Raw genomic sequence first — 27,760 nt, forward strand, 5'->3', positions numbered from 1 at the left:
AGAGAGAGAGAGAGAGAGAGAGAGAGAGAGAGAGAGAGAGAGAGAGAGAGAGAGAGTTCCCACCCACCTGGCTCATTCACAGCCAGTCTACACCAGACAAACAGCTGATTGTGGCCAAACTGAGTGGCAGGGTCTAACGCTTGTGTCCCTCAAGCGTGTGAGCCCTTCCCCAAGCAGCTGCCAAGCCTACTGCTCTTTTTAGTATGGGAGGAGGTAGGACACGGAACAAGTAACTCACACAAAAAGCCAACTAGTGACAGTCACCTACTATGCCATTCACAAACATGAACCCTCACCGGGTACAGTCCCACAGGAGCTACTTCCATGGCACTGGTCCACATCAGAGAGCACCCCAGGAAAAGCCCAGGTCACCAGATCCATTCAGCCTTGGCATACACTCTAGGAGGGCTGCCTGCGCTGGGGACAGACTGAGCCCCCACATTCACTGCACAGGTGAGGAAGTGAGGCACAGATGGCCACGTGACACCTGGCCGAGGAGGTGTCACATAGTGGGGGCAAGGCATGCACCAGGCTTGAAGGCGGGTGCTCCCCTTTGTGTTAGAGAAACGCAGTTGGTCTTATCTCTTCCTCCACACTTCCAAAACACAATCCAGTTTCTGAAAACAGCCGTTTCCCCGGCCTTGCAGATCTGAGACAGAAGCCCACAGCTGTCCCACCTCAAGGCCCTCCCACCCACACCAGCTACATCCACTCACCCATAGGTGCGCTGGATCAAGGTAGGGTGTAGCTGCTGTACACCGACGGCAAAACCTAAAACAAGAGGAGAGTTAGGAACAGGATACTATATGGGTAAGGTCCCAGGGCCACACACGGGGAGGCAGAGTCCTGCGTGCCACACTCCCCTAGTCACCAAGGACAGTAAGCTTCCTTCTCCCAACCTAGCCACCACCTCCGTCCCTGCTAGTGAACTCTCAAAACATCCAAAGCAGAGAAGTCTACAGGTGGCAGCGGCTTCTCTGGGTGACTCCTAATCTCCAGCCCCGTCAGCAGCTGACTTCTTCCCTTCCCACGGGTAGGACAGACATTTGAGTCAGTATCCCTGGACTATACACTGCTGAGAAAAGAAGAGCAAGCTTCCAAGCTGGGGGTGGCTGCCCTAGGCTGGCTCTGCAGGGCACATGACCGCTGGCGGCCACTCTGGGACAAAGGGGGAGCGAGGGCCGTGTATTCCATCAGACAGATAGCAAGGCTGAATATAGAAACAAGAAGGGCTGGAAAGAAAGTTCAAACGCTCACCGGTCTGCAGGCTCCTAGGTTTGGCACCCAGGTAGGCCAGGTTCACATTGGCCTTGCGGCCATCGATGATAGGGTTAGGGTCTTTGCAAGCCCTATCAGCTGCTGCCCGATCCGCCATGGTCACCTGCGGGAACACGGAGGGTCAGGGGCTTCGGTGGCTGGCTGAGGAAAGCAGGACAGAGGGGAAGAAGAGGGTCCTGCCCTGGCATCAGGCCATCCCTGGGTCTTCCCTGCCAGGAGCAGGAGGATATTTCGTATTCAGGACCCTTGAGCCTGTCTTCTCTGCCTCCAAGACTGCAGCTCCTTCCCCTAAGTTCAAGTGCTGGGAAACGGAGCCTTCAAGGACAGCGATAATCCCCTGGGAGGTGGAGCAAAGAGAACCCCTAGGGGAGCCTCCCCCCCCCCCAGGCTGTTCTGCCCGGGAGTAAGTACCGTTAACTTTCTCAGAGGAGAAGTTTGGGGACACTAGAGTGGAAGGAAGTGGGAAACCGTCTTCAAGTCGCTAGTGTTAAAGCTGACGCTTATTTGGGGAGGCTGGAAAGTGTGGCGGAAGGGCCGACGGCCCCGGGAAGCCCCGGAGTCCCGGCTGCGCGCGGCGGGTCTGGGAGGCGGTGGGGGAGGGGCGGCGGCAGGTGCGCGCGCCGCGGGCACTCACGAAGCCGTAGCCGCGGGACTTGCCGGTCTGGCGGTCGGTGATGACCACGGCCTCCTCGATGTCTCCGAAGCCCTCGAAGTACTTTCTGAGCGATGCGTCGGTGGTGTGGTAAGGCAGGCCGCCCACGAAGATCTTGGTGAACGTGGTGTCCTTCTGCGAGCCGTGCATGGCGCTGGGAGCGGCGGACGGCCGCGGGAACACGTTTGGGGCGCACGTGGGCTGCAGCAGCATGGGGGCCGCCGCTACCGAGCTGGCCGGCGCATGCGGGGGCGTCGCAGGCCGAATTCGAGTCTCCCACGCTATCCCAGTCCAGTCGTCGGTCAGCCGCGATGCTCCTACTCTGCGCCTCGCGGGCTGCCGGCCGCCTTTGTAGCCGGCCACGCCCATCAGCCACGCCCCTTATTTCAGACACGCCCCCGATAGCGGGGGACGCCGGGAAATGTAGTTCTAGACACGCCCCCACGTGCCTGGACGCTCCTGTGTTCGGGGGTATCAATCACAACTGGTCTCGCCGGGCGCAAGGTCCGGTAGCTTCTATGGACTGCTCTATTCAGTGGTTTACGCCAAAGAGACTAGGTCCGAAGTAGTGGCTCAGCTGGTTATGTGCGAAACCTTACGTTTGATCTCAGCATCACATAAACCTGGCTGATGGCACACACCTGTAAACCCAGCACTCAGGAAGGGGAGGAAGGAGGGCTAAAAGTTCAAGGCCACCCTTTGTAGCAAGTTTGAGATCAGCTGGGTTAAATGAGACTATCTCAAAAAAAAAAAAAAGTAAATGTAAGGTAGTGTATTTTGCCGTATATATAGGCAAAATTCGCATCATAAATACTTTTAGAGACCTGGGGTGTCCAGCACTTATGCTGGGGCTTCAAGAGAAGCATACCCCTGGGACCCTCGGGCTTCTGTGGAAACGAGGGCTAATTCACAATGACTGTATCTTTAACAGCCTGATCGAGGCTAAAAGCCCCAGGCCATGCAGGAGAGCAGAGGCGGCTGGGCTTCTTTATCACCAGCATGGGGACTCTGGGGCCACCCCTTAGGCAGAAAACAAGCAGAGAACACAGCAAGTCATGTGTGGAAAGGGGGCCAAGGCTGGGACAAGATGCCAGCCTGCAGAACTCTTCTGGCCCAGCTCAAATGCAAACGTGGGACCCCTTGTTGAAGAGATGTAAATCTGTGGTGACACACTGGTTTTAATGCTCAGGAGGTGGAGTTGAGAGGATTACAGGCTCATCCCCTGCTACACAGAAGGCCAGAAGCCAGCCTGTGAGACATAAACTCGTATCTAAAAAAGAAATCAGGAATTTCAGCCCAGAAGCAGGCTGGATGCCTTAGCAGCTGGGCCACGAAGCAGACCTCATCCAGCGTCCCCCATGTCCTCATCTCTGGCTATCACAGTGGAACCTGAGGACCTGCAACTTTTATTGGGGTTACAACTGGCCCAGCCCATGGTCAAGGGGGACAGAGTCAGCCTCCTGGAAAACTCAGCCCACCCGGGGCTTGCACAGTTGGCTCCTTGCCTGTGAAGCAGGGCGCCTTCACACAGAGCAGACCCTCTCCCCGCCCCCCAATGCCTGAGAGCCTGCTGGGGTTACCTCCTAGCAGCCTTCTTCCCACCTTTGCCCTCCTTGCTTCACATCTCCTTTGCTGTTCGGTTTGTTTTCCCCAAACACTAACCAACCTGGCCTCCTCCCGGTCTAAGGGTCTCCTGACCTGCTGAGTGAGCTCCCGACAGCAGGGCTCTTGCGGGTTTTCCTCAAACTGTAGGGCTTGCCAAGGGAAGCCTGACTTGGGCAATGTCTGTTGAGCGAACCCATGGTGGGTTGTAAAGAGGGCTCTTGACCAAAAGACCCCTTAAGAAGCTTCTTTTGAAAACCAGTTAAAGTATGTTCTTGGCACCCCTTGAGGGCGGAGACTGTCTGGCCCCGAAGTCTTAGCCACATGGGTGCCTTCCTGAGGACTCAGTTCCCACTGGGTGGTACACTGCTGCTGGTGGCCAGGACGGTTGGCTTCAGGGCTTGCCGCCTACAAGTCCCAGCGCCTCCGCTGCCACCGACCAGCCCCGCCCCTCCGCTTCCCGAGGGCCCGCCCCAAGAAGCGCGCTGGGCGGACGCTGTAGGCACGTGCTGCTGCCGGCAGGAGAGGGGGAGGGGATCACAGAACGTGCGAGAGCTCGGCGCGGCCTGACCCCCGGGGGCTGGCTGAGCCTCCTAGTCTGAAACTCTGGCTGTCGGAGGACGGTCCCTGCACCCAGCTCCTCCTGGCTCTTTGGATTTCTGCATCATCTGCCGTTGCACCTGTTCAGGGGCTCCACGTCTCACCGTCTGCTGCGCGTCGATTTGCCTTGCTCTGAATACATGTGCCCTAACGGCTGCGACTCTGGGCCGGGGATGCCATTCGCCACTCTCCCACCCTCGAAGCAGGCAGCTGCAGCGAGTGAATGGTTTTGCATAGTAGGCATCTCCCTTAGGCACAGTTGCCCAGGCGGGCACTGAGTGGTGTACAAAGGCAGGAAGGACCTAGCGCGGGCAATGACATCACGTGGGGAGTAGGGAACAGTGGAGTGACAGCTGCAGCTACTGGTAGTTAATGACTCCTCCCCTCCTGCCACCGCCTCTCACACAGGGTCTCCTTATGCAGCCCAGGCCAACCTCTAACTTTTATCCTCCTGCCTCAGCCTTCCAAGTCCTGGAATTACAAGCATTGGACGGCCATGCTTGACTCAGGGGTATGTTTTGAGGGCTGGCAATGGCCTCATGCATCACTAATCGTGAAGTTCATTTGACCTTTGTGGTGCCTGCTAAGGCCCTCACTGGGGATTCCCCTAGATTAGGTGACTTAAAGAAGCAGCCGTTCGTGGGCACGTCACCGTTATCCATAAGCCTGATCTTCAGTTGGAGTGAGCTGAGGCTTCTGAGCCAAGCCAATTCCAAGACCCCATGTCACTATAACCACCCCCAAATCTTATTCAGAAGAGGCCCTGGTCCCCTGCTCTGTGGGCTGAGAAGGTGGGATCATCCCAGTGTTGACATGGTCCAGGACTACACAGCCAGACTAGGCAGAGTCAGGATTAGGACTCAGGAGCAGGGGAACTTCCCCCTGACACCTCATCCTCTGGGCTGGAGTGAGGTGCTGTTGGCCATAACCCAGCTAGTCTGTAACTTAGCTAATCAACCATCAGTTCATTAAAGTTTATCTAAACCCATGTCTGTGGATGGGCCAGCAAGCACCTGACAAGCTCAGAGTTGAGCAGGCTTCAGGCTTGGGCTGCCCCACTACCCAGCTGGCAAGGCCAGTTGTCAGCCCTGGTGGTGTAGACACAGATAGGCTGCCCGGCTGGCCCTGAGAAGGACACGGGGTGGGGCTGGGGCTGGTGCTGGTCAGTCCTCAGTAACCCTCCTGCCAGCAGGGATAATTATAACTCTCACACGGTCAGCAGCTCCGGAGGCGGAGCCCTTGGCACAAGCCTGAAACTGACATCAGATCTTAGGACCCTGTGATGCTGTCATCGCTGGCTCCTGCATGGTGGAGAATCCCCAGTTCCAATGGGGAAAATACTGCCCCAGGAGCCAGCAAAGGCTAGCAAGGTGCCAGAGATCCAGCGAGGGGTCCAAGTGACCAGCGACCACACTACAAGGACGCAAGAGGCAGCATCTTGGAGCTAGTCAGTTTTCTGAAGACCTTTCTGGACCCAGGGCTCAGTACGGAGACTCAGGGAGGTAAAGGTGCTTGTGCTAAAAGCCTAGAGACCTGGGTTCAATCCCCAGGACCCATATAAAGATGGAAGGAAAGAACTGACCCCCCCCCTGAAGTTGTTCTCTGACCTGTGCGCACACACACGCGCAAAAATGCACACAGAGGCATGAAAGCACACTCTGCTGCCACCACCACCACCAAACAACAAAACAATACAAACAAACAGAATGCACTGGCTGCAGCAGAGACAGCTGGATGTGAACCTCTGCTGCTCTTCAGGCTGGACAGGGCATCAGACACGACAGCAGGGAATACAGAAACCTGTTGTGAAACCCGTTTAACTCTGGAGCCCTGGGTGACTGATAACACCTTAGCCCACAATCGTTCCCCCTCCTGCTATGACAGGAGAGTGTGGAAGAAAGCAGTTGCTTTCCACCCGCCTTGTCCTCATCTGAGCTAGGGAGTCCCAGAGGAAGTCTGTGGGGCCTCTGTGCAGCTTTCCTCTTCCTGACGGATGTGATCAAGTACTAGGCAATTCTAGACCTTGGCAACCATTTCTTCTTTCTTTCATACATTTTTGTTCAGGCGGGATTTCGTGTAGCCCAGGCTATCCTTAACTTTGCTATGTAGCCAAGGATGACCTTAACTCACCCATCCTCTTACTGACTACTAGGATTGCAGGAATGCACCACCATGCTTGATTTATGGGGTGTTGGGGAACAAGCCCTGGGCTCTCTGCACAAAGGGGTAAACATTCTGTCAACTGAACTATTCATCAGTCCAACCTTAGCATCTTTCTGTCCTGAGCACGTGTGAGCTGTCAGGAAGACATCTTGTGAGCGTGAGGCAGAGTCAGAGAGATTCACAATACTACTGATAGAACTAAACACAGGACGTGTGGGGATGCCTAGAGAGGTCCTTTGTAGTCACAGCCTGCTAGGGGATGGGAGTGTACCTGGGGCAGAGGTCAGGGGTGCCGCTGCTCCCGAGGTGGAGGCCAGGGCACCCAGGGAGGCCTGGCTCCTGCTCTTCTCCCCACAACTCTTTGGCTGCTATGGTACATGGGATCATCCAGGACTTTGATCTCAGCCCCGTTTCTTGTACACTCAAGCCTTGAATGACTGGTTGGTTTTTATTTTTATTTTTTTTTTCAAGACAGGGTTTCTCTGTGTTGTCTTAGAACTTCCTCTGTTGACTAGGCTGGCCTCAAACTCAGAGATCCGCCAGCCTCTGCCTCCTGAGTGCTGGGATTAAAGGTACAGACCACCACAGCCCAGCTTTTATTTTTTTCTTGCCTAGGGCGCAACAGTGTCTTCTGCACTGGGCTTGGGAGGTAGGCGTGAAGGTGCACAAGTGTGTGCCCTGAGTGATCAGGCTCCATGCAGGCAGGTGGAAAAGGTAACATAGGTTCCTGAGGATTCGAGTTAGAACAGCCCTAACTGCACACCACCTGCCCCAACTTCAACTAAATGGAGCAGCCAGAGTCCTGGGGTAAAATAGCAAACTAGCACCTAACGGAGGATGCCTGGGAGGTTCAGAGCTTGGACCTTCAGAAAGAGGCGGAGCCTAACCCCATCTGCCCTCTCATCTCAGGTAGGAACAGGACACCCCTTCTGTTGGCCTGTTTCTGGGCAGGGATAAGCTCCCAACTTGTTCTCAACTGCACAGGAGCACCAATCCACTAAAGCACATTCTGTCAAGTGGTGTCCCCTCCCTGGTCCTCCTAGGCCTTGGAGCCCATGGCCATCTGCAGAGACTAGATGACTTTTCTGAGTCATAGCTTAAAGACAAACAAAATGCCTGTTTGCAAAGGAAACAATCATATTAAAAATACAGCCTGGTCTACAAGAGCTAGTTCCAGGACAGGCACCTATCTCAAAAAACAAAACTATATATATACATCACAGACAGATCTCTGTGAATTCAACGCCAGCCTGGTCTATAGAGTGAGTTCCAGGAGAGTCATGGCTACATAGAGAAACCCTGTTTCGAAAAACAAAACCAAATTAAATTGAGCCGTTATATTAATGTCACATTAATATTTTGGGTTCATATTCCTATTTCACATTAATATGAATGTTAACTTCACTACACAATGTGTAATGTAGGCATGTATGTTTTCACACTGAAGCATTATAATGGGGCCAACTGGAGGCTACACAATGCTGCAGTGTGGAGGTTCAGTCACCAAGCCCAGCTGTTGGTGACAGCTGCACAGGGGCTTCCAAGGCACAGGTGCGGCTCAGAGTAATTCACACACGATGATCCTGGGTCACTGGGCTCTGGCTGGGGAAGGCAAGGCCTTTCTCCCACCACGTCCATGGGCCTGTGTGCAAGAAGTTCCTGTGGCTGTTGTTGCCAGTCGTCACACACCCAGGGATTTAAAGCATTACCCTTTATCCTCCCACCATCCTGGAGACCAAGGGTCTCCCTGAAAAAGGCTGTGGCACCTCCAGACAAAGCCCTCATTCCTCAGCCAGCCAGTGCCATCCTGGTGCTTCCCACAGGCTCCAGACCAATGTTCTGGTTTCATAGCTTCTCATGGCCTCTGTTGGCTTTCTGATCCGATCCACTGTCTCCCGTTTTTGTGGGATAAAAGAGCTACGGAAGCCCCCCCAGTGCTGGGAAAGGTGACTGCTCTCCCAGAACACAGCACCTTCCCTCGGCACTGAAGCAGGGATGGTGCGGCTCACACAGCTTTACAGGGGCCAACAAAAAAAAAAAGTTGCCTATATGTTTACTGCAGGTCAGGGAACCCTGATTGCTCTTCAAACTGATGAGGGAGAGGGACTTGATCGGGGAAGGGGGAGGGAGATGGGAGGCGGTGGCGGGGAGGCGGAGATCCTTAATTGAATAATAAAATTTAATAAAAAAAATAAAAAAAAAAAAATAAAATAACATATTGTATCACAAAAAAAAAAAAAAGTTGAAACAAACTTGGAAGCCAAGCTGGGCGGTGGTGGCGCACGCCTTTAATCCCAGCACTCGGGAGGCAGAGGCAGGCGGATCTCTGTGAGTTCGAGACCAGCCTGGTCTACAGAGCTAGTTCCAGGACAGGCTCCAAAGCCACAGAGAAACCCTGTCTCGAAAAAAACAAACAAACAAACAAACAAACTTGGAAGCCAGCACTGATGCCTGATGGGATGGCTATTTCCTAAGGATCAGGGAAAGGGGAGAGGGAAGAAGGGAATCAGTAGGTCATCTTCAAAATATTTTATTATAAAACAGTACAGGGCTCATCAACAGTTCACACCCGACAATGTCAAATACACGCCGCTGGACGACACAAAGTCCAACAAACGGGGCTGCAGTGAGAACCTCAGTTCCCTTAGAGTTACGGGGACTGCAGCAGAGTGGAATGAAGAGAAGGCAAGCCGCCAGATGCTGGGCTGACCGCTAAACAAGAACATCAGTCCTCCACGGTGGAGAGCCACAGCCAGGATAGCTGGGCCCGAGCTTGGGCAGAGATGATGTGTTGTGGACAGCAAACTCCAAGAGCCCCAGCTTCAAGCCACTACTTCTCTACTTCTTGTTCCTTGGCTTTAGTTCTTCAGCCGCATTACGCAGGAAAATGTAATTTTTCTTTTGAGGATTATAAAACTCATGTCCCTAAAGAAGGAAAAAAATCCCAAATGACCTTAGTATTAAAGGCAACAAGGTATTAAACGAGTATTAGAGCAGAACCCACACCGAGCCCTGCTCTGAGAAGGCAGAGTTGAGTGAGAACAGAGACATCAACAGTCTATGCTATACAAAACCTCTACCCCCTCCGAAGTCAGAGAGCCAGGGCCTGGCTGCCAGTGTCCTGCTAAGGGTGGCCTTTTCCTACAGTCTTCTGGGTACTGGGCCTTTACTCTATGACTTCACTGCCAAGGCAGCTGCTCAGGAAAACAGGCTCAGCATGAGCCCTGACCAGAGGGTCCACAGAGGGCCAAACTCACCCAAGATACTCTGTGGGAGAGGATCTATTCCACAGAGGGGACAGCTCCCAGGAGAGCAGAGGTCCAGGGGCATCAGTGGGTAAAGGCAAAGCCCCTCTCTGCACCTCACTTATGTAGACCAGGCTGGTCTGGAGCTCAGTAGCGCTCGCCTGCATCTGCCACCCCAGTGCTGGGATTAAGGTACTCAGCTGTGGCTTCCATCTTTTAAGCACTCAGAGTGAGCTTTCTCATCTTCCGGGTTATGGTCTAAGTCTCTGAGGCTCATGTTAGAATGCAGGCCTTCCTTACTTTTCCAAACAAGACTTTTCTTTGGTGGAGCTGGGGACTAAACCAGGGCCTTGCCACAATGCCAAGCAAGCACTGGCTACTATGCTATACACACAGCCTGCTTCACGTTTGTGATCCTTTGCCTCAGCCTCCCGAGTGATACATCTGTATCTGTAGTGTGAGCAGGGGGGTTGTTGTTGTTTATGTGTGTGGCCATGCACATTTGAACATAAATATGTTCACCACATGCCCGCAGTGGGCAGGAAAGGGCAGCAGATGCCCTAGAAGTGGAGCTGCAATTATTAGCTGCCATGAAGGTGCTTTCCTGGCTAAGCCTGGGAACATGCTAAAGAGAAATGGGGAGCCAGGAAGCAGTAGCTGTGCAGACTGGGGCCTCAGGATTGCAACACCTATAGAACCCCAAGGCTGCCCCTAACTGGAGGAAGAAGACTGGCAAGGTGGCAGGAACAGCCTCTGAAGGAGGCCTTAAACAGCTGTGGGAAGCAGAGCTAAAGGAGCGAGCAAACAGAGAGGAGGCTTCCAGAGCTGACCCGAGACTGAGTCCATCACAGTGTTCCAGCTGCACATGGGAAGGGGATGGGTGCTTAGAGGGTGTTGAGCAGGCTCTCCAAGGCGGGGAGAGAACAGTGGAGAGAAATGGAGCAGGAACTTGTATAGGGCAGGAAGGAAGCAACAAAAGTTGAAACAGATGGGACCCCATCAGAAGCAAGGGTGAGAGGTAAAGCCACCATATAGCAAAGGGCAGAGAAATGGCAACCATGCAGAATGAAGTGGAGGCATGTCCTCCAACAGACACTCTACAGGGAGGTCTGAGTTATGGCTCCAAGTCCACACACTCCACTGCCTGCAATGCCTCAAGATGCAGCCAGAACCCTGCCAGCTCCTTACTCTCCCTGGGCAAACCAACCGATGCCACCAGAGCAACACTTCGGTGACCGCCCCCACCTCCCCAGCATGCCCATGTTTTGGGTCCAAGAACAGAGAGGAGCTCATGATGGATCTCCCTAGCAAAAGAATTCCCATTGTACAAAGACTGGACTGAAGATGACACTAAACCCCACACTGGGAGTCAGGCTGCTAGTGTCCCACCCACACCACCCCCATACAAGGGCATACAAGTCCCAAGAGGAATCTACAATTCAAATTCAGGTCTTTGGCCCCAGAACTGGCTTGGAAGTTCTCACCTTGGACCAGTCATAGCTGGAAGCATAGGCAAATATATTTCCGTTGTGATTGAAGCAGCAAGCTGCTATGGGCTGATCTAACTGTTCCGAAGTCTTTAGTTTGGTCCTAGCATCTTTGTCCCAGAAGCTGAACCTGCCATCAGACCCCACAGTAGCAAGGGTGCCATGAACAGGATGGAAGGCAATTCCATTCACCTGCAAAGGTTGATAAGCACAGTGAGAAGAAGCAGAAGCAGGTTGCTGCCAACAGAGCTGCCTGCCAAAGTCAGGAAACCAAACACATGGGCACATAGCACTCCTTAGCCAGGCTGCCCATGGCAACTGGCAGCTCAGAACTAAACCTGTCTCAGGAGCTCCCCAGATAGGAACTCACATTTGTACCCACTGGCCGCATGAAGCAGCAACATAGGAAAACGTGTGTGATTTCTTTTAGCAAACAAATTTCTTGAACAACCATGCAGAATGAAGTGGAGGCATGTCCTCCAACAGACACTCTACAGGGAGGTCCGAGTTATGGCTCCAAGTCCACATACTCCACTGTCTAAATGCTAAAATTCTACTAGGTGTAGAAACTGCCTGTGAATACCCACAAAGCAGAAAATGCCAATGTCCCTGTGCACAAGCTCTTATCCCAAGCACATCTAGAAGAGAGCCAGTCAACAGGTTTGTAAAGGAACACTGAAGTCCGCAAACACAAACACAGGCTCTTCTATGACTTCTGGTCCCAGTGCACTTGGAGAGCCAGCTCCAAGCCTGGTTCCAGGGGTTTCCCCTCATGATGAAGTACTGCTGGAACATACTGCGTAGATGTCTTGAGGAGCTGAAGTGTTGGTGCCATTGGATCGATGGCATTTGAAGGTGAAGTTATCTTTGGCCCTGAAAAGCAAAGGACATCTCAGCTTCCTTTCAGAACCAGTTGGAAAGAGCATGCCAGGCAGTTAGTGTTACTTACGGATTCGGAGGGTTGATGTAGTGAATGGCAACTCTGCCCTCAATACTTCCCAGAGCAAAACCTGTCGGCTTGTTCTGTTTGTCTTTAAAAATAGCCACACATCGATGCTATGGTTAAAATAAAAGGGGAAGGACCATTAACACCATGTAAGTAAAGATTAGTTAATATGAACATACATGTTATACATTTTTAGGTTTTAGATGAACCAAAACCATGACTAATACGAAAGTATTTTTGTCTCCCCAGAAAGTGCTCCTCTCTAGCCTTCCTCCCAGCTCCAGGACCATCTGTGCACAACTGCAGCTGCCCTACTCAGCACAGCCCTCCAAGCCCACAGTCCCAGCACTACTGGGCTGTGCTCAGAGCACGTCTCACTTTGATCAGCAGGCACCCTCAGGTCAGACACCCAATGTCTGTCCTGTTTCCCTACCCAGGAAGCAGTGCAACAGTGAGCCCTCTTACAAGGAACCCCGGACAGGTACACAGACCAAGCCAGTATTTTGGTTATCCAAGTATGGGGACTCAGCTAGGCTCTGTTGTCCTGTATTGGCTTACTATAGTTACTACAGCAGCCCCCAAGTCCATCCACTGTGCAGTGACAAGCTTACTTCTTTTTAGGGGCAAATACCCACTCACTTGGCTATCACAAGACTACTATACTAGAATGAGCATCTCTTCAACATCTTTGTTTTTTTGAGATAGGGTTTCTCTGTATAGCCCTGATCATCCTGGAACTGGCTCTGTAGACCAGGCTGGCCGTTAACTCAGAGATCCACTTGCCTCTGCCTCCTGAGTGCTGGCATTAAAGGCGTGCGCCGCCACCACCACTTGGACTGATATTCTTCTTAGAAGCTCACAGTATTTCTACTTGGCTGTGTCCTAGAGCCTCAAGCACTTCAGGCCACTGCCATGGGGCAAGAGCTTTCACCACAACCTCACCAACACTTGCTATCTATCTTAGTTAATTTGTAATTCTTGTGGACACACACACACACACACACACACACACACACACACACACACACACACAGTGTATATATACAGGCAAGTGAGTAAACGCACAGAAACCAGAGGAGGGTGTCAAGTGTCCCCTCACTTTCTGTATGTTAGGCAGTCTTTCTGGCCCCCATCTCCGGCTCCCTCAGCACTGAGGTTACAGCATACAGTAGCCCAGGCCCATCTTGCTACATGAGTGCTGGGATCTGAATTCAGGTCTTCAGTATTGTGCTGCAACTGTTCTCGACCACAGCACCATTTCTTCCTTTCTTTTTTTCCAGGGGTGAGGGGTGAGGGGTGAGGGGTGATGGATGGGGTTTGAGACAGGATTTCTGTGTGTAACATTTTTGGCTGTCTGGATACTTGCTTTGTAGACCAGGCTGGCCTTGAACTCAGAGATCCCTGCCCCCCCCCCCCACCTCTGCCTCCAGACTGCTAGGATTAAAGGCGTGCACCACCACCACCTCTCTCCACGGCACGATTTCTTAAGGTCCTGCCTTCTGACTCCCTGAAAACAGTGCCCCCCACCCCTGTATCAAGTGCTGTCTCAGGGCTCTCCTGGGATAAGTAGAAATAATGACTGCCTTCTCACATACCTGCTGGCCAGGTCGTTTTCTTTGGAGAAGTTTTTAATTGGGTCATTAGTTTTGCAAAAAGTTCTTTATACCCTTTAAAATGCACTTAGCAATACAGACTCCTCACTAGTCCCTGTTCCCTGTAGGCTTTTTGTTGCTGGTAACTTCCTTCCTACGCAGAAGCTGGTCTGATGTCCCACTGGTTATTTATTTCTTGCCTAAGTTTTTTTGTGTCACATCCAAGCAAGCACTGTAAAGATCAGTGGGATAAAGTTTTACGTAACTGCTAGGCAGACTTGGGATTGTATGAAGAGCGAGAAAAGAACTGGGGAAGCCTGGTGGTTGAGAAGGAAAAGGAACGAAAGGTGACTGAGGAGTGACCTCGGGTATGAGGGGCGAAGTGTTTTGGAGGTAATGCTATCAGTGCCCATGGGAACTCTTGATGGCGATGCCACAGGGACTTACACCAAATGCTTTCAGTGAAGCCATAGGCACAGGGCTTAGTGGAAAATGGGAGAAGATGGGAGGTACGGGGAGGAAGCCTCTGAACCGTGAAAGGAAAGGATCATAGACGGTTCTGAAGAGGCAAGGAGGCCTGCTTCCCAGGATGAAACAGACTAAGCCACACTTCAGTGAATGCTAGAGAGACGTCTTAGTCCCTGCAAAGGCTGCAGGGCATGAGGGCTTGCTATGGAACCCTCCTCCAGAGAAGCTGGGCAGCACCTAGCAGGGAAGCTGCATGTGCAGGCAGACACTGCAGGAAGAAGGCGAGGATGTTCAGCCCTCTTCTCTGAGTGCAAACTGATCCCATTTGCTGAGACACAGGCTGGGAGGCAATCTAGGGCAGAGAAGCAGGAGGGCCTTGCAGTCCTGCAGCTAGGGTAGGGCTGAGCTGAACTAGTCTCTCCAGATGGGCTGGGAGCATTCAGGAGCACTAAGCCACTTGGGGGAATCTGTGGAGGACACGGAAGTCTGACTCAGTCATGGATGGTAAGTGCTTATGTCCACGGAACGTTTCTTCCTCTGAACGTATCGACAAGCGTGTCAAATCAGGCACTGTAGAACCATGTCCCACACATGAGCAACATCTTGCATGCAGCAAGTGCTAACTGTATGATTCTCAATGGTCTCTGGCCCACCTGGTGTTTCAGTGGAGAACCATGTCCCACACATGAGCAACATCTTGCGTACAGCAAGTGCTAACTGTATGATTCTCAATGGTCTCTGGCCCACCTGGTGTTTCAGTGGAGACTCTATCCTCCTGAACTCAGAAGGCTGATTCTCTAACTGGTAGACAATCAGGCCTCTCTCTGCAGTGGCCACCACGGCCATCGGGTATATCTAGGGACAAAAAGAGATACACACTTGACATGAAGACAACATTTCAGTCACAAAATTCTAATGGTTCACAAAGTTTAATAATCCAGTGGCTTCCATGTGTTTGTGACGACACAGAGAACACACCCTGCAAGCACAACAGCCACACACGTTTGTTTTACTCTGGTTGTGGGGATACTACACAGCACAGGCTGGTATCTTGGACCCCATCCTCTCCTGGCACATCCTGAGCACTATAGTTTCAGGCTTTGCTACCTTGTCCTTTAGAGTTTTTAGACTATAAAATGTGGACACAAACAGTATTCTGAGGCCCCAATGAGAATGGGTGGTCATCTCCACCCCTTCATATGGTAATGGCCTGTACTTCAGCATTTTCCTTCCGTCTTTGAGTACCAGGTGTTTCTTTTTAAGACAGGGTCTCACTATGTGGGCCTTGCTAGCCTGAACCTCCAGCTGTAGATCAGACTGGCCTAGAACCCACAGTTATTATCTTGCCTCTGCCTTGAGAACTGGGATTACAATCACGGGCAAACATGCCCAGTTATGTATGTTTCTACATACAGTCTGCGAACATCAGTCCACACTGAGCACTTCTGAGGATGACCTGGGTAGCTATTAACAAAATTCTGAGACTTAAAGGAAAGACATAGAGAAAGCACTTCAGTTTCTATTCCACTCAGAGATCAGAACTACACACAGGTTCCTCACATTCTACTACCATCATGTCCTGCTGTCTCCCCACACGATGGAGGACAGGAGGCTAGAGCTCAAACAAATCACTAGCAGTACAGGGCTTTCATCTCCAGCCCAAAAGAGAATAAAACGAAAACGTCCAAACCTCAGCACTCAGTACTGCAGGACAAAGGCAGCCCCAAACATCTACTAGCAATCTGCTGAAGTTGGAGGGTTTAATCACTGACAAACGGCAGGAGGCCACAGAGAGGTGCACTTGCTCAGCTGTGGGAAAGGAAGTGAGATGCTTCACTTACCACGTCTGCACAGTAACAGCGTTCAGGGAGTTGCAAGACCATCATAGGATTTGATGACCGGGTATCCCAAAACTGAAAGCAAAGAAGGGAACGGTAAGAGACTGCTGAGGATGGTGTCCGTAGAGACCGACACCACCTTCATGGTGCACAACCCGTCAGCCACACAGCATACCTTCAGGGTCTTATCCCAGCTTCCTGTCATCACACAGCTGTAGTTCGGGGCTTTGATCCAATGTATGGTCTTAACAGGAGCATCGTGCTTTTGAAAGACAAAACCAGGGAGACCCTTGAACAACCAGTGTTAACAGCTCTAGTTGTGGAACTTCAAAGGAACTAACTTAATCAAAATACTGGGTTATAGTCAACAGTAACAACAAAGTCAAAGGGCATGTAATTGCTTTCCCATGACCCAAGGCCTTGCACCCATATTCTGTCCTAACGCAAGCTTACCCTTCGCGCATAATTAATGCTGACAGTAAGGCCCGTCCTAGGAAGCTATTCAGAAATATCTAGTGGGAAATGCTCATATGCTGCTGATTTCTTTACTAAGATTCATCGATTAGGAGGCTACATCTTCAGTTCAGGTGCAACGCAAACCATGCCAGAAGTCCTCCCTGTCCTTCAACTAGAGTGTCCTCTGGGGTCCCTTATCTACTGAGTGTCCTCTGGGGTCCCTTCTCTACTGAGTGTCCTCTGGGGTCCCTTCTCTACTGAGTGTCCTCTGGGGTCCCTTATCTACTTCTCTTCTTAGTTTTCACACTGAGACCCAGTCTGCTGCCCCTCAGCTGACAGATGCTCCACAGGTACATGGGTGTCCTCCTAACCGCGACGACACTGGCTGGCACATGGCAGGCACTCAACCGACACTGATGAATGATAGGCGAACAATGACTGGGCAAGTCACACATGGGCGCTGGAATGCTACACTTGCCTTTTTACAGATTTACCATCACTGACTCATGTGTCCATGGGAAACTCGTGGCAAAGTGCTCTGTGAAATGCCAGTACAAATGAGGGTGCTTACAAACACGCTATGTGTGTGCTACTAAGTTCTCCGGTGCCACTACACCAAACTGTTCAGTGCTGTCTCCCGAGTCCACCCACAAAGGCTTCTCACCTGTGCTATCTGAATGGCCTGGTTGCTGTTCAGGTCCCACATCTTGGCTGTTTTATCACACGATGCTGTGAATACTTTGCTCCCATCCTAAAATAAAACAGAGGCAGTCTGCTCGCTGAGCAAAAGTTAAGTATCCACAATACCCAAGAGCTGGGTCACATGTTTGCTCTGCATTGTATTATCCAATGACTTAAGGGCTAGCACACAGCAAGCTAGTCTTTTAAGAAACACACACAACTGGAAACTGACTACTAAGAGATCACGCAGAAGCAATCAAGTAGTGCCTGATGGTGGTGGTGCATACCTTTAATCCCAGCACTTGGGAGGCAGAGGCAGGTGGATCTATGCGAGTTTGAGCCAGCCTGGTCTAAAGAGTGAGGTCCAAGACAGCCAAAGTTGTTACACAGAGAAACCCTGTCTTGAAAAAACAAACAAAAAGAAACCAAATGGCTTTGAAAGCTACAAAATGAAAACTAAGTGTTGGCTGGCAACATACTCAATGGATAAAAGTCACTGCTGAGACTGACTGGTCACCAAGACCCACACAGTGGGAAGGGCACCACCACCACCCCAAACACACACACACACACACACAAATACACTACAAATATGAACAAAAGCAAAACCAGCTTAAGCTCACTGCATATCTAGAGACTCAAAGCTTCAAGAAACGACACAATCAAGTCCTCTCCCCTGCCACAGCGAACCTGACCAGAATATTTGAGCAGAAGGATTTCTTTTACTTCAGAGGCTCTCAGCAGCAGAGGCACAACACCTGGGGTCCTCACTGGTCACACCCCAGGGCATCCCCAGGTGATCTACAGGGATCTAGCTCTGCCTCTACAGCTCACATTCGCTATCTAAACCCCGTGTCCAAAAGATCCCACAGCCTTCAAAATAATGCAGACACATAGTAATGCAGGCAAAACACCCATAGCCACAAATTAAAACTAAGAACCTGTGTAGGTCACTTCACATTCAAGCCATAACACCCATTGATAATAATAATAATAATGACAGCTGGATGATGGTGGTGGGGCACTCCTTTAATCCCAGCACTATGCAGAGGCAGAGGATGGTGGATCCTGGGTTCAATGCCATCCTGGTCTATGGAAATACTCTGTCTCCCAAGAAACAAAACAAAAAGCCTTAGAACCTCAGGCTGGGCCCACCTGTCAGAGAGGTCTTCCAGCATGCACATGCCCAGAAAGAGAAAAGGTGCTCCCTCCTTAGGACAGGCTCTGATCCTTGAGTGCTAAGACAGCTCACTGCCTACTAAATTCAAAAGCTTTGGAAACCAAGACACTTCTGGCCTTAAGCATTCTGTTACAAAAGGCTAAATCTTTGCTGAGACATTAGGGGCTCAGGAAGTTGAACACACAGACCTCTGAGTTCTGTGCCAGTCAGGACCGCACTGTGAGACCCTGTGGTCTGAGTGAGAATGGCCCCATGGGCTCTCGCATTTCGAGATTCAAGCCATTCTCAGTGTCTCTGCCTCCTACCTGCAGATCAAGGTAAGACCCTCTCAGCTGTTCCTGCCGCACAGGCCTTTGCTCTGCCATCATGGACCCTACTCCTCTACAACTGTAAGTTTAGCTAAACGCTTCCTTTCAGAAGCTGCCTTGGTCATGGTATTCTGTCACAGCAATAGAGAAGGAAGCTAGACATACATCACTCCAGCAGACGTCAAGCACTGGCCCGGTGTGCATCTGCTGGGCTTTCGGAATGGTCTGCCCGCTGTCTTGCACTTCCCAGCAGCGAACCTGTAGGAACAAGACAGATGAATGAGATCAGGGCAGTTCCTGTTGTCTGATGTGCACCCACCTAGTACAGTTTACTGCAGGCTTCTTCTATCAATCCAGTTAACTGACTTCAAAAGTAAAATGGATAAGCAAGCAGTTTACTTCCTACTGCTGAGCCAGAGACATACAAAGGGTACCGCTCACACCCAACACTGCAGCTAAGCTGCTTGCTCATCAGTCACCCAGGCCTGAAGGAGCGTTCATCTTCCTTCTGTAATGCTTCCTGTATCATTTTCTTGTTAAAGCTATGCATTTTGCAGATTTTCTAACTGTGACGAGAAAATAAATTCCACCAGAGAGAACTAGTTAAGTTCTGTTTGCATTTAGTCTTCTTCAATGCAAATAATCAAATAACCAAAACCAGAAAACCAAGAGGAACACGTAGTTTGACTCAAGGCCTCTGCACTTCTGCAGCTGCAGTCTTCCTCGCCGGGACTCTCACCCTGCCCATCTTTGAACGTACTTCTAACTTGGTTTATTTATTTTTTTTGAGGAAGGGTCTCTCACATAGCCCATGCTGGCTTTGAACTCACTCTGAAGCTGAGGATGGCCCTGAACTTGTGATCTCCTGTTCCACCTTCCAGAGGCTCGGCTAACGGAAGTGTGCCAACAATCCTGTTTTCTAAGCCTAAGCCTTTAAAGCAGCAGGTGAAATGAGTAAAGCAAGCTTGTCCGCCTTTCCGTCCTCCCTGCATCCGCACTGCTGCAGTTCACCTGGAATCTTTCCCCAAGCCCTTCTGAAGACAGGGCCTACCTATGTAGCCACGTCTGGTGTCCTATCCAGCAGTGCCAGGTCTTACCTAAGTGAGGCCCTTAAGCTTGGGTTCTCTGCGGTATCGGGAATGGTATCGCAGGGCCTCAGACACCCCAGGTGGGCGCTCTGCTTCTAGAGCTGCAGCCCTGGTCCTGAGGGCACCAAGCTTAGCTGTGCAGATCTGTGTCCCGGTTTCACAGGCATCCACATGAAGCCGTTGTCCTGAAGCACAGACATGAGCGCACAGTCTCTAACTCTGGGGTGTGAAGGGCATTATCAGGAGTCCCTCGAGTTCAGCTATAGAGTCCACAGGACAAGGTCTTAAGTAGACCTGTGAGGAGCTGCTGCAGCTAGCCTGCTACAAGCAGTACTTCAGGCTCCAGTGTCCCTCGTACTACCACCCAAAGATGCTTATTCTTACTAATTGGACTAGTCTGGTACTTCAGGCTCCAGCTGACCCTCGTACTACCACCCAAAGACGCTTACTCTTACTAATCAGATAGGAAAAGGAGTCTACCACAGACATTTCTTGTGATCGCTAGTGTAGCAGGATGGTCCGGGTCACTGTTGTGTGGAGTCTCCCGACACCTATGCCCGTTTCCACCACGGCTCTCAATTCCCTTCATGCCCTCACCGAGCTTAGTGTACTAAGTAGCTAACAACAGTCTATGGAGAATCTGCCGTTATTTAAAGTCTACCAAAAGAACATTTGCCGGATGCCGAGAAAGGTTCTTAACAGACAATATAAAGCCAGGCAGATTTCTGGGTCTGAGGCCAGTCTGGTCTACAGAGCAAGTTCTAGGACAGCCAAGGCTACATAGAGAAACCCTGTCTCAAAAACAAAACCAAATAAAACAACAATAACAGAAAGAACCTCAAACAAGCAGCATATAGTGCAGTTGATCAGGAAAGGGGCACCTTGCAGCAGTAGCTGGCTGTGGTGTTGCCACTCAGAAAGGTGCACAGCTTCTACACCATGTCTCAGAAAGGGCCACACAAAAGCTTTAGCCTCCACTCACAGACAGAATGGAGCTGAAAGGCCTGCTACACTTACTACACAGCAGTTGCTTCAGGGGCACTTACATCATTAGCCCACGAACCCGCAATAAGGAAATTCCCTGGTAAGGTCGGTGGGCTGAAGGACAGACAACCAATGCTGTCATCAGGAGAAGATGTTACTTCGATGTCCTGGGGAGGGAATGTCAGAGTTAAAATGCACACATCATCACCATAAGGTAGCTTCCTTTCTCGCCAATCACCCAACACCTTGAGCTGGTATCTCCTAGCCCCAAGAGCTAACTGGATCTGACTGTTCCTCACTTTGATCAAAAACTGGAATGACAAACAGGTCAGGGAAAATACTAGAGCTGCTGGCTCAGAAACATGCTAAGTGAAAGGCACAAAGACAGCATCTGCACAAGGGGGGGCCCTCGCTGACCCACGCCCGCCGACGGCCGAGCCCTCACTTTCCAGCTGTGCAGACAGAACAGTGCCCATTCTCCAGGACTGCTCAAGATCCACACTCGCTATGCAGAAGTAGCTGGTGAGATGGCTCCGGTTTAGGTCTACGTCTGCTGCAGTTCTCAGCTGGCCCAGGAAGCTTTGGCTTTTGTGGGTGAACTGGACAGTTAAGATGAGCTCCAAGTGAGGACAGGACACTAATTCTGCACAGGATGCGCTTTGAGCTTCAGTCCACAGGCGACTGCTAGGCCAGCTAGAGACCCCCCCCCCTTCACCTGACTTCTCTCTGCCTCCCCAGCTGTCAGCAGTACAGAACACATGGCCTGACTCTTTCTGCAAGACCTTTGAGGATACCTTCATTGGGTTGTGATTATCTGTGGTTGTGCTCCCAAACATGCTGGTCCCACCAGTCCCGAATCCAGAGGCTGATCCAAACAGACTCATGTTGGCTGTAAAACACAAAGTGGAAGATGTTGAGGACAGGCCCTTCTTAGGTAACAGAGCACATCGCAGACGGCTGAGCACTCTCATGCTAAGCCAGGCCTTGCTCTTCAGTAGAGATTTAAACACGCAACAAGCAGAATGTCTTCTTATAAAAGGAGCCACACTAAATTATGCAGCAGTGGCCAGTGAGATGGCTCAGGTGGTTAATAAGACGTTGTGTACAAGCCTGGAGAAAACTGGAGTCTGAGCCCCAGAATCAGACCACACATGTGGACTGTGGTATGCATGCCCACATGCATAATAAATAAATAATGCAGAAATAGATTGGGGTCAGCCAGGTGAAATGGCACATGTAATCTCAGCACCTGAGAAGTAGTGTCAGGAGAATCAGGCCATCCCTAACTAACAGCAAGCCTGAAGACAGCCTAGTCTATGAGAGAACCTGTTTAAAGGAAAACATGTGCACGGTCTAGCACATGCTGAATGCGATAAACAGCATCGTTTCCAAGGAAACCATCTGTACACTGTAACTCCTGAAGACTCACATTTACTTACATAACACTTCACACTGTTACTAACTGGCAAAAAAGTACACCCAGAAGTCTACCAAACCAGCCACCTTTCCAAAGGGAAGCTAACACACCATCAATGCCGGTTGCTTCTTAAAACACAGAAAGGGGAAACAGCAAGGAATTTTGGGAACACATTTGAGTTCTGCTGGCTTTGCAATAGACAACAGGTGAGTGGCAGGGTTGGCACATTCCCATCTAAGAAAGCGACTACGGAGACGGCTGCAAACCTGCCCGTGCTTGTAGAGATGGACTGACTCACAGCTTTCCCGCTTGCACAGCTGTGTGTCTCGGCAACGGGAATTAAATCTTTATTTCCCACCTGTAAACCAGAAACATTAATCCCTGCTTCCTGGAGTTATGAAACCAGATCACCTCAGTCACAGTGCTTGAAATGGCAAGCTCCTCTACTTACAAGTTACTTTAAGATTCGTTGTATTTTTAAACCATTGTGTGGGTGTGTGCACGCGAGTGCAGTGTCCACGGAGGCCAGAAGAGGGCTGTGAGCTGCCCGACCTCCGAAGAACGGCAGAGCCTTCTCTCCAGCCTAGACACCCAGAGGTGTCTGGTTGGGCTTTTTGGAACAAGGTCTCACGCAGCCCGGGCTGGCTGGGAACCCACTGTTAGCTCAGGATGGTCTCGAACTCCGGGCCTCCACCACCCAAGTGCGCGCCCACGCCCGCCGTGTCGGCCGCGCCCCTCCCGTCAGAGCACGCCCCCGGCACACACGCCACCCGCCGGGTCGCCCTCACCCGCTCCCCACCTCCGCGGCCTGGGCGGCGCACACGCCACAAGGGTCGGCCGAGGGGAGCGCACCCGGGCGGCTGCAGAGAGGGGCGCAGCCGGCTTCAGCTTCCCCACGCGGCCGGCGGGGACCGGGTCGCGACGCGCGACAGTCCAAGGGTTGCGCACGCGGCGGGGCGCGAAGCCACGTACCTGCTCTGACGGGGGTCTGAGGGGCGCGGCCAGCAGACCCCAGACGGCCGAGTCGCCTCAAGCCGGGGGAAACAGCCCCGTTACCACAGACGCACCGCGCACGCGCCACGAGCCACTTCCGGGACCGCCCGGAAAGGGTCAGAGAACCACGCACCTCGAGGCTCCAGGCGGGTGCGCATGCGCACAAGCTCTTCTGAGTTCAAGAGGAAGTCCTTATGCCAGGATTTGTGGGCTGGTGGGAGAGAAGTCAGCCTTGGCGGTTGCCAGGCGACTAGTCGATAAAGGGAGTTGTTTTCACTTGTGTATTTATTGTTGTTTAAACGTCTCTGATGGTCGTGCGACTGCAGAGATGGCTCAGCAGTCAAGAGCAGTGGCCTCTTGCTGAAGACTCAGGTTTTATTCCCAGCATTCATTGGATGGCACACAGTTCCAAGAGAACACCCTCTTCTGGTCTCTGTGGCCACTGCACACACGACAGGTACACAGAACTATGTGCAGGCAAAATACCCATATACATAAAATAAAATAAAACAAAATAAAAATGAGTTTATCAACTCATGTCCAGGGCTATCTACCTACTTGCCCACTGGGGCATCCCGAAGGGGGAAACGATGAGGAGAACGATGCCTACTCCCTGAGCTGTCTAAGATTTATTTTTTGTGCATGGATGTTTTGCCTGAATGTATGTGTACAGAGGCTAGAAGAGGGTGTAGGATCCCCTGAAACTGGAGATACAGTTGAGCCACCAAGTGAATGCTGGGAACAAACCAAATGCTCTGAGTCCCCAGGAACTGGTCAGGACTAAGCTGGCCTGAAACACCAGCAAAAGACTTGCTTCATGGAACATTCCATTTAGAATGCTAATTAAATGTGTCAGACAAAATGACGACACAATTAGCTGGACTCCAGATTGAGAATTTCAACAAGCCAATCAAGGAAAGGTAGTTTTAGAGACAGGCTGGATGTTAGTAATGAAGAACAAGATGTTATTGGTTGCTACGAAATTACGTTTCTTGTTGGGAAATGACTGGCCCGCCTTCAATCCTAGCACTCAGGTAGAAGCAGACGCAGAGCCAGGCCTCTGTTAGTTCCAGGCTAGTCAGAGCTACATAGTAAGGCTGTCTCCAAAACAGTTATTAAAATGTAAGGCAGGAACAGGATCACTGGACAACAGAGTAAAAGCTGACATCCAGGTATATGTTTTAAGGGACTTCAGTGTAACGCAGTTGGAACTGGCCTGTCTAGGAGACTTTGGGTGATTATAGATTTACTTTTTTCCCTCGAAAAGTCAAATAGCAAGTTTCAGTTTGCCTACATGGAATTTTAACTGGGTGGCTAGATTTTGGTTGGTAGTCTTGTTGAGTACAAAGTCGTGGGCTGCTCTAGTTTGTATTTCACCAGGGACTGTCCCAGGACCACTCCAAACACAGGATGTACGCGGCAGAGGTGATCCAGATGCCTCTGTCTCTCCAGTCTCCTGCTCTCGAGGATTCATTAACTAAGCATAGTTTACTCTCTATGAGCACGGATGACAGGGCCAAAGGGACAGCTTTCTTCAGAGCGAGGCCTTGCAGTGCTGTGCAATAGTCTATGGGGTGTGTCGGGTGGTTTATGTCAACCGGACACCAGCTAAAGTCCTCTGAGAGGAGGGAACCTCAATGAAGAAAATGCCTCCACGAGCTCAATCAGGCTGTATGCAAGCCTGTAGGGCATTGTTTTATTTAGTGATTGATGGGGGAAGGGCCAGCCCATTGTGAGGGTGGTTCCACCCTGGGCTGGTGGTCTTAGATTCTATAAGAAAGTAGGCTGAGAAAACCATGAACAAGTCAGTAAGCAGCACTCCTCTGTGGCCTCTACATCAGCTCCTGCCTCCGGATTCTAGCCCTGGTTGAGTTCCTGTCCTGACTTCCTTTGATGATGAACAGTGATGTGGAAGTGTAAGCCAGGTAACCCCTTTCCTCCCTCAAGTTGCTTTGCTCATGGTGTTTATCATAGCGATAGAAACACTAAGACATGGAATTCTGCAGTCTATGGAGCCAGTTCCAATTAGTTATTAATGATCTCTCAGGCAACTTGGGAAATCACATCAGGTGGAGAGGTCCTCTTTCTTCCTCAATCGTAACGTTCCCTAACCTTGGACCCTTCAGCTCTGTTTCACAGGTTGCTGACTCTGAAGAAGGCTCTAATTCCAGCGTCCCCAAAGCCTGTTGCTCACCACGGAGCTGTTTAGCACTGTGAGGCTGCTGTGAGTGTCCTAGGTCCGCTTGCTCCATTACCTTCTCATAGAGCTTTAGATTCATGTGATTTTGTAAACTGTAGGCCCAACAGCTATAGGGTGGGTCGAGAACCCATATCTCTACCACCTTGTGGCTGCAGTGCTTGGACCCAAGACCACACTGAGGAGCTCAACCAGGACCCAAGACCCCACCGAGGAGCATAAACCATGACCCAAGACCCCACCAAAGAGCACAACCAGGCTGTTAGAATCCCTGGGAACATTAAAACAAACAAACAAAAAAACCAAAAACCTTCATGCCTGGATTCCACTCACAGAAGTGTCGATTTAGTAGGTCTCAGGTGGAATTCAGAAATTATTTTATTAAATCTCCCCCAGATAATCTGAGATACAACCAAGAATCCTGCTGTTTAGGGGGAATATAATGGACTGGCCGTGTTGCACGCTCCATCAGTACACCAAGAGCAATGGCTTACCCAAACCTAGCAGCTCACATTCTGTGTCTAAACTATATTATACAGACACACACTTTATGTGAATACTCTCACTCCATCTTCACAATGTTCCTATGGACTTCGTCATCATTATTGCCCTTCTCCATTATGGCTGTGAGATAGAGACGAGATTAGAGCATTCCCCCCACCACACACACAGAGGCAGTGAGTGAAGGGAACCTCAAAGCCTGGCTGCACACGAGAGGCAGTATTACCTCTTCCCCAAGCCTAAACACCAAAGGGAGATCAATCATCTGTGTACTCAGTAAGGGTAAAAAGTCACAGAAAGCTGTGTGGTGATGACACATGCTTTTAATCCCTGCACTAGGGAGGCAGAGCAAGCAGATCTCTGAGTTCAATCCCAGCCTGGTCTGCAGAGTGAATTCTAGGACAGCCAGGGATACACTGGGAAACTCTTTCTAGGAAAAGCAAAACAAAACCAAGCAAAGTCAAAAAAACTCACATAAAAATCTGAAATGTTGGCTGTGACTATCACCCACATTGGAGACGTCTCAGGAGAAAACTCAGGCCAGAGTGCTGTTTATAGTACACTTCCAAGAGACTGGATGTGCTTATGAGTTTAGTTTCAGCTAATTTTTCAACTTAAATGATACTTAATTTTGACGTTTTTATTGGTAAGTTCTCATAGGCTGGCTTAAGGTTTGCAAGCAGTTGGCGGCCAAGTGCAGACTCTTGGGAGTAGGGGCCCAGAACAGATGAGCTCACGAGGCCTTGGAGACTCTTGGGAGTGGGGGCCCAGAACAGATTAGCTTATGAGGCCTCGGAATAATTCACCAGAGGGCCTCCTGGCTTCCCACACCTTCGGTTTACGAGTCTCACACTTTTTCATCTAGCTCTTTAAAAAGTGACTTGGAAATAATGTTAAGGAAATTCCCACTCAAGAGTGGAAGGATTTGCATGCCCAACAAGCTTTTGCCAGCAGAGGGCAGTCTTGGTCTGTCTTAGGGAGCTTAGACCACCTATCCACCTCTGACAATCCGTTTAGTGGCAGAAGTCAGGGTTAGTCCACACTGCCTTCTGCAGACACCCCACATCAGTGTTGCTGTACAAACGTGCTGTGGTTTTCAGAGTGTCTGTTCTCTCCAGCAGCACCTGATAGATACTGGCCTCACTGACAGTCAACCAGGAGGCCTGGAGGAAGCCGTGAGGCACAGCTAGAGGATTTGCCCTATTTCTGTACCATGTGCACTACTTGTTCCCAACCCCTATGCAACCATGACTTCTGAAATCACTTAACATCACCAATAATGACAATTCAATTTCCCAGAAAATGGGATGTTGCAGCTTTTTTTTTTTTTTAATGAGGGTCATTATGAGCCCTTAAGGAAAAACCAAGAGTCTCAGAACATACTTTGTGGTACTTGTGCCTACACCCCCTAACTACAAACAGATTCCAGTCCTGTGTTCTTCCACATGGGTCCAGGAGATGCTGGTACCTTGAGGGCATGTCTGTTACCAGCTGCCATTTGAAAGAGCTATTGTGCAGTAATCTGTTCTGAAAGCAAATCTTGTAAGTTAGAATTCTAGATGGTTCCCAAAACTTAGCACCAATTTCTCATCTGCATCTAATAAAGGTGGGTAGCATAGCCAACTTCAGTGTGGCTGATCTTCCATTTCCAAAATAATAGGAAATTATTTTAAGAAAATTTCCAGTCATAAACTTTAGATAATTTAATTAGACGAACTGAATGGATCTGCAAGCTGTTTTTAAGTTTATTTCCAAATTTTCATGACTACTGTAGTCTTGTATTTCCCTCTCATTTTTGACAATATAGCCTAACCCAGATGTTCTGTGGGTTAAATATTTTTTACTTGTATTTTCTTTTTAGCTTACCAAAATTCAGTGACTTTATTGCATGTTGGTATTGTGTGTATAAATTTAAGGAAAACATTAGTAATTTATAAAAGCTTTAAATAATTTTTGATAATTCTCACAAAGAAGTCAAATCAACATCTTATTAAAATGTTCTTGAAACAAAATTTTCGGTATTCTGTATGTCCAGGGGCCATCTCAATGCCATAGGTATGACATCATCCTGGGTGTCCAGGGGC

General features: G+C 50.4%; 2 protein-coding genes across 2 annotated transcripts in view; both read right to left on the reverse strand.

Moving 5' to 3' along the window:
• The window catches only part of Rbm38 (RNA binding motif protein 38), a 13,153-nt gene extending 10,914 nt beyond the window's left edge, over window positions 1-2,239 (reverse strand). Inside the window, exons 1-3 of the mRNA XM_005362803.2 lie at window positions 1,913-2,239; window positions 1,258-1,381; window positions 717-771 (exon numbers count right to left, since the gene is read on the reverse strand). Of these exons, the coding sequence (XP_005362860.1) occupies window positions 717-771; window positions 1,258-1,381; window positions 1,913-2,143 (410 nt within the window). The 5' untranslated portion in view covers window positions 2,144-2,239. The remainder of the gene's footprint in view (window positions 1-716; window positions 772-1,257; window positions 1,382-1,912) is intronic.
• Window positions 2,240-8,809: 6,570 nt separating this feature from the next.
• On the reverse strand, window positions 8,810-23,064 carry Rae1 (ribonucleic acid export 1). The gene is made up of 12 exons (XM_005362806.2): window positions 22,958-23,064; window positions 21,363-21,457; window positions 20,631-20,735; window positions 18,662-18,754; window positions 16,992-17,078; window positions 16,047-16,133; window positions 15,875-15,946; window positions 14,781-14,888; window positions 11,977-12,083; window positions 11,825-11,900; window positions 11,025-11,219; window positions 8,810-9,220 (listed from the first exon to the last, which is right to left on the reverse strand). Exons 2-12 carry the CDS (start codon window positions 21,450-21,452, stop codon window positions 9,134-9,136), a joined length of 1,107 nt encoding a protein of 368 aa, XP_005362863.1. The 5' UTR covers window positions 21,453-21,457; window positions 22,958-23,064; the 3' UTR covers window positions 8,810-9,133.
• Between the last annotated feature and the right edge of the window lie 4,696 nt (window positions 23,065-27,760).

The sequence above is a fragment of the Microtus ochrogaster genome, linkage group LG8 (assembly GCF_000317375.1).
Source record: "Microtus ochrogaster isolate Prairie Vole_2 linkage group LG8, MicOch1.0, whole genome shotgun sequence".
Taxonomy (NCBI): Eukaryota; Metazoa; Chordata; class Mammalia; order Rodentia; family Cricetidae; genus Microtus; species Microtus ochrogaster.